The sequence below is a fragment of the Penaeus vannamei genome, chromosome 39 (genome assembly GCF_042767895.1).
Source record: "Penaeus vannamei isolate JL-2024 chromosome 39, ASM4276789v1, whole genome shotgun sequence".
Lineage (NCBI taxonomy): Eukaryota > Metazoa > Arthropoda > Malacostraca > Decapoda > Penaeidae > Penaeus > Penaeus vannamei.
Window position 1 is genome coordinate 2,402,465 of NC_091587.1, and position 7,500 is coordinate 2,409,964.

At 30.4% G+C, this 7,500-nt stretch overlaps 1 protein-coding gene across 1 annotated transcript in view; it reads left to right on the forward strand.

Moving 5' to 3' along the window:
* The window catches only part of LOC113811235 (ubiquitin-like protein 4A), a 7,807-nt gene that overhangs the window by 140 nt on the left and 167 nt on the right, over positions 1-7,500 (forward strand). Inside the window, exons 1-4 of the mRNA XM_027362922.2 lie at positions 1-24; positions 3,524-3,629; positions 4,429-4,643; positions 4,812-7,500. The exon at positions 1-24 is cut by the window's left edge and continues 140 nt beyond it; the exon at positions 4,812-7,500 is cut by the window's right edge and continues 167 nt beyond it. Coding sequence (XP_027218723.1) covers positions 1-24; positions 3,524-3,629; positions 4,429-4,643; positions 4,812-4,889 — 423 coding nt within the window. The 3' untranslated portion in view covers positions 4,890-7,500. The remainder of the gene's footprint in view (positions 25-3,523; positions 3,630-4,428; positions 4,644-4,811) is intronic.

Consider the following 7,500-nt stretch of genomic DNA (forward strand, 5'->3'; position numbering starts at 1 on the left):
CAAGGGAGTGAGTGTAATCTAGAGGTGAGTGAAAGAGCTGTATTTTATGCTTTATTGGCGGGAAGACGCGAAAAAGAGAGACGGGAAGCTAAGAGAGACAACTGATGACACGTCTGTTTATAGTTATATGTCTGTGTCTTTAACAATTTTTGGTCATCTTTTAGCCAATGTATTTCCGAAGCTAATTCAGTTTCGTTGAGTGAATGTGGAGTTTGTTCGTTATTCCTGCTCATATTCCAAGAATTGTTTAAATGATCATCAGTGTTTGGGTCAACTAAAATCTGTGACAAACCACCTCATTTTAATCAGTTTGATCTAACAAGAAGTAATTTTATATAAAAAAGCTGTAAATTGGTCATGCTATCATATTTGATTTTGATGAAGGACTGGTGATGTCTAGATATAATTGTCTTAACCCATTAACGTTGATGGTAGTGGACTAAGGTGTAGATGGCATTGCATAACGACATACCTCGCATTATTCTCGTTGAATGGAGTTTGTCTTTCTCAGATAGTGGCGGCATTGGTTGTTTGGTTTGAATATTAGGTACAAGAACCTACTGGGAAGGGAAACATAGGTTCCAGCCTTGAGCATATCTGTTCTTAGTGTTTTATTTAAAATACCAGATGAACTAGGTGGACATGAGGAGACTACTATAGACCACAGCTGCAGTATTAATTTTTGACACTGCAGCTATTATATTGATTCAAGGGAACTTACTGTGGGAACAATTTTGGTTCTGATAACAAGGAAGGAACAAAATATGCCAGGAAAATTATGTCCATACACAATATCAATGCGACTACACTTCTAATCTTTCTTATAGAAGTCAGATTGTATTTCATGAGAGGTAGCAACTAGAGTGGCTTAGCATCAAGGGAGGGTATTGGTTGGAGTGTCTACAGTCATCTGGCAATATAAAGTTTTGACTTGTTCTTTATTTCTCAGTGAATTGTAAGAAAGCTCTTTCTTGCCAGAATATAGAAAGTGGAAGTTTTGTTCTGGTGTAAACATTGATATGCATGGTGGCTGCTTGACAGATCATTCCCGAAATTGCCACATATTGTTGCTTCAATGAGTTTCATACAAAAAATAAAATTCATTTACACCAGAAGTAGTAATAAAGGCAAGGTGCACCTTTACTGTATTATCACTAGTTTATAATTTTCTAGTATTGGTCTACATGTAATATCTATTGCATTCCATATGATGTCCAGTGTGCATTTATGTTGACTTTATTCAGTACTAGCCAACAATTGCCTGATGGCATCCCTATCTGATAGGTAGGGAGGCAGTTGATACAAGTAACAGTTAATACAAATAGTTAATTCCAAATTAACCTGTCTGCAGATTGCTTATGTTCAGTGTTGCTGACCTGATGATCTTTCTTTTCCATATGCTTACCTTTGTACAGATTATCATTTTTGACAATTGAAAAAGAATCAAATCTAAATGTTTTGAAAGCAAACCTGCAAACTTTTATAAGCAGTCATAAGTATGATTAGAAACTTGAATCACATCAGTCTCATATGTGCTTTGGATGGAACCACTTGTCTTCGCTCAGCTCAGTTTGATTCATGAGTTATTTTCCAGTAACTGAGCACATATTTTCTTGAATGTTGAAATTATTTTTTTGTTGTGGTGGTAAAGGGAGCAAAATGTGAAAGGTGTAAGACATGGCTCTTGTCCAGAAGAATATGGATTTTGATCTTATCTATAGCATTGATATTAGCCCTCATAGTTGTAAAGAGTATGAAATATATCAAGGCAATTATGAGGTAAAAATGAGGGAAAAACTAAAAAAAATTATATTGTTAAACCTATTAATAAACCTCTTTTAATGAATTCATTCCTGCATGTTACTGCCCATGATTTCTCTATGCGTTGAAATTTGGAAAAATTCTAATGATATTTATATAAATACTGTTCTTTTTCTTCTTATTATTTATGAGATAATTATTTTAATGCTATTAATGATATCAATAGCAATAAAGGATAATAAAGCATCGTACTAAGAATAAAGGAAATTAATAAACAGCTGAGATTGGTTGAACTATTATTTGACTTACTGATGACTTACTCTTGCAGAAAGTCACTCATCTAGAGTTGATAAAGAAAAACTAGTTTTCCATACTTTTTAGTCATAATTATAGTAATAATAATAGTATCAAAAATGATAATGCTATTGGTAATGGTAGTGATAATTATAATTGATAATAGTGATAATAATAATGATAATAATAATCTCATTATTATTATTATTGTTATCATTGATATCATTGTTATCACAATCATAATCGTTATCATTATCATGATCATATATGATCAAAATAATGACAAGGATGATAAAAATAGTAATGATGAAAATGACAATAATTATAATGATAATAACAATAATTATGATGATGATAATATTTATAATGATGATGATATTAATGATAATAATTATAATGATAATAATGATGATAATGATGATATTGATGCAATTATTATAATGATAATGATGATAATGGTGATAAAGAAAATTATGATAGTATTGATAATGATAATGATAATGATGATGAAATTAATTATGATATGAAATAATGATAAGGATGATGATGATAATGATAATAATAATAAAAATGATAATAATGATAATGATAATAATGATAATGATAATGATAATAGTGATAATGATAATAATGATAATGATGATAATAATGATAATAATGATAATGATGATAATAATGATAATGATGATAATAATGATAATAATGATAATGATAATGATAGTGATAATGATGATGATAATGATGATGATGATGATGATAATGATAATGATAATAATAATAATAATAATAATGATAATGATGATGATGATGATGATGATGATGGTGATGATGATGATGATGATGATGATGATGATGATAATAGTGATGATGATTATGATTATTATTTATATGTACATGTATATATGAATATAAATATATATATGGATATGTATATATGTATATATATATGTATATATATATATATATATATATATATATATATATGTATATATTGTATATATGTATATATGTATGCATATATATATATGTATATATATATATATATATATATATATATATATATATATATATAAATGTATGTATATATATACATATATAGATACACATATATACACATATATGCATATATATAGATATATATGCATATATATACATGTACATACATGTACACACACACACACACACACACACACACACACACACACACACACACACACACACACACACACACACACACACACACACACACACACACACACACACACACACACACACACAAAAAATACACGCATATGTTTATTTGTAAACACACATCTCTCATTATTGTAACGTTTCATGATCCACAGTTTTACATCCTGTTAATGGATGTTTAATGGGATTATTGTGTAGCAGGAAAAAGCTTTTTGTTGGCTGTGTTTTAAAAATGATGTATATGTTTTTGGTTTGTGATATATTCCTTCTCTTTTAGGTATCTGGAACTACTAGAATTCGTGATCTAAAGGATAAAGTTGAAATAATCCTTAATGTATCACCAAGTGCGCAGAGACTCGTATTTAGAGGGAAAACACTGACAGGTAAACCTTTTTATTTATTATATATATATATATATATATATATATATATATATATATATATATATATATATATATATATATATATATATATATATATATGTATTTATTATAGCTTAAGAATCAAGTGTTAACTTGTCTTGCTAGAAATAGAAAACATGAAGTGCAAGTCTGTAGGGGCTGTAGCTGTGACATCACGTGCAAATGTTGCTGGTGGGCAAAATTTTCATATATGCCAGTTTCTTTTGGTAGAACACATTGTCATTTTTGTTTCAGTCTTGTCCTTCATTACTACCATAACATTTGACAGATTCAAATCTTTGCATACCAATGTTTTTTCCACCATCTCCTGCTCATGTTACATTTTGTTTATTTCATTTGAAAACCTAATTAGAAAGTAAGAGATAAGATGAATTAGCTGGAGATTACTGACACACACACCAAAACAAAACAAAAAAAAGTGCTTATATAGACTTGAACAAAAAGTTATAAGGATTTACTAAAGATGTCAAGTGAGTAAGAAATTGGAAATTTCCCCTTCTGAACTGTTCATCGGGGCCACTATGATTATAACTGTTACTACTATAATTGTAACAATTTCTTTTACTACTTGTAGTATGACCACTACCACTTCCACTACAACCAGTACTACTGGTGCTACCACTGCCACCACTCACACCCCTGCCACCTCTACTACCCCTTACCCCTGCCACTAGTTTTGTTTTTATTAATACCATTAATATGGTTACTTTTGTCCTGTAGAAATAATCTTAATGATATTTCCAAAATTTTCTGTGCACAGACGAGACCTCCCTAGAAGAGGCAGGCATAACTGATGGAGCGAAGATTCACCTCATGGTCAAAAAGGGAGAATTATCATCTCCGTCCCTAGGTGCAAGCTCTTCGAATAGTGTATCATCAAATCCCACTGTTGATTTCTTCGCACAGTTAGACACCTTTCTTCGGAAACATTTAACTCAAGAACAGACCACGCAGGTTGTCAATGAGTTCAGAAAGGTAAGAACTTTTGGTGCATTTCTGGAGCTTGTGTCTTGCTCTTTTCAGATGTATGCTAAACAAAGGACTACTTTATAAAAATTTCCATTCTATAATGCATTTTTACCTATTGGCTACTGTTTATCTATCATCTTGTCTATTGTGATTCATTGGTTATTTTTATTTCAGAATTGCCAGTTAATGATGGACAGTATGAACTTCGACGACATTGAAAGATTCGCAGCAAGTAACTTCACAGAATTTTAATTAGGAACATTTTTTATAGTTCATTTTCTTTGTGAAGGGAGTGCTGATTTCATATCAATGAACAGAGTGTGATCAGTGTATCATATTGAAAAGCCGTTTTTGTAACAGTATAATATATGTTACTGAAAAGTTCTTGTGTATCTCTGAATCACAATGTATGTAATGCTGGTTTATTTTCTGGAAAAAAAGGAGAAAAGAGACTATGAATAGATTCAGTAATGCGATTATTTTTTTTCATTATTGTAATCAACTATATTCATTTGTGTCATATGAAGTTATTTCATTTTCTCCATGTATTATTGTGTGAATGTTTGTGCAGTCGTGTAGAACCATGTACCAAACTTGCCTCTTCCTAAGTGTATTAGGGCCATTGATAGTATATGTAAGTAAAATGCAGTAAAAGCTTTGTTTTCAGATACTGTTAATAAAGTGCAAATTTTGTATGATATTTAAGAGGAATGTTTTTAAAGATAGTGCTTAGCTTTAAAAGAGTAAACCAGTCTGTGGTGGCTTACACTATGATTGTTCAAGCGAGGGACGAGAAATAATTGAACGGTTAATGGTTAAAAAACATAATTGTGCTACACATCAAAGAAATGATTGAAGCATCTTTGTGAATTGTTTACATGTAGAAATATACGATTAAAGGATTTTTTTTCAGAATATTTTTTATGGTTTTATTATATAAATGCGACAATGCATTGATGAAAGTAGCAAGTTTGATATATATTTTTTTCATTTTTTGCTTCTTCTTTTTTAAACATTCAAACATAATGTGTGAATCCTATGTCTACTGAAAGGGTTTTGGCATAAGATGAAGTAGGAAAAATATATTGGAGAATAATATATATGAAACTAAAATAGGAATTCATTTGTCATGTTTGTAAGATGACAGGGAAGTATTTTTCATATGTTTGAATACAGGGGTGAGATTTATACCAAATACTGTTTATTAGATCATGGAATTGTAGGTGAGTGAACTGGCATTAATGAGGATTCAGCCTTTTGAAAATGATTTAGCTCAGGTCTTTAAAATTTCTTGGGATAAAGTATGTTGCACTTCCTACCCAATTGTAAAGAGCAGACATAATAAACTTCTTACACTCGAATTAGAGTTGACAAGAATTGTATGGAACTAGGTATGGTTATTAACAAACGAATTAATTTGGTAAACAAAACTCTCTGCACATCATTTGCTCAAGAATCCTTGTGTTTGAACTAATTTTCATGTTACTTTGTAGCGAGAATTGACACAACCTAAATTCAGTTTTGGCACTTAACAACCTTCGACTTCACTTTACAAACATTCTTTTGAAATATGAATAATAAATATCAGACAAAAAAATCATATTTTAATTATGTTTGTCCTCTCTGATATGAATTCAAAATACTTTTTTTCTCACGAGTATGCAAAGTGCATTACACTGCAATATTGATGAGAGTTAAGGTTTTACATTGTGAAACTAAATGCTCGGTCAGTATATTAAAGGCATGGAAATCAGGTATGTGAAGATTTTGCAGAAGACAACAAATAATTTTGCTTATACATTTTCCTCCTGTTAGATTTGCGGTACAGTACATATTGACCCAATGCCACAGGAAAATGTTGCCTTCACTTTAGTATTGTTTTGTTGATTGTTTCTGCACATAGATGGTTCTGCCAGTGCTTAGCCACAAAGGATTCAGTAAGTAGATCTTGTGACCTTGTCTTTCCTTGGAATAGCAGGAAAATGTTTTTTTTCTTACTAATGCTATCAATATCGACAGTTTTGTTAAAAACATTATAATTACTATATTGTTATTGACATTACTAACAGCAGTATTAAATACTAGAAATTATTAAAAAATCAAGGAAAAGGGTGAACAGGTAAGATAGGTAGTTCTCGTAATTGGCTCATTGGTAACTTAGTACTTGTGGAACCCTCTATATGTAAAAACAGTTACTAAATTAAACACAGTGGGCAGGGCATATACGCACATGCCATCCCCGGTGGCAAGTGGTTAAGATATCCCCACTTATTTATTTATTTTTTTTATTTAGATAAATAAAAACAGTATATTTCTTTTCTGATATTTTGCTTAGCTCATTTGTATATATCAAATTTAAGGTTTGTATGCAGATTTCCCCCAGGACCATTTGTATATATATATATATATAACTTTGTGATGCTCTGTTTCTTATAAGCACTGTCATTTTCTTCATAAGGCACTTTCTTTGTATGTGTTTTGTTAAACAGACAGACTTTTAGTACATAAATAAATTTGTGTGAGAGAAGTATTATTTTCAGAAAATGGGGTGAAAGTTTTTCAACAGAAAAATCTTGATATGAAAATATTTTGTCTTGTTACAATATGTGAAAAGATAAAATGTTGAACACAAACTTTAAAGTGGGAGGAAATAAACAAGAATGCAGGTACAAGATTCATATTATAAGAGGAAAATAAATTAGAATTTTGAGTCATGGTAAAATTGTGGAAGAGAAGGAATGGTAAATAGTGAACTATACAGAACTGCTTATGTGGGCATGAAATACATTGTTTATGACCCGCGAAATGTTAAGATATAATTTTTACTTCATGCAAATGAAAACATAGTAGAAAAGTTAGGCCT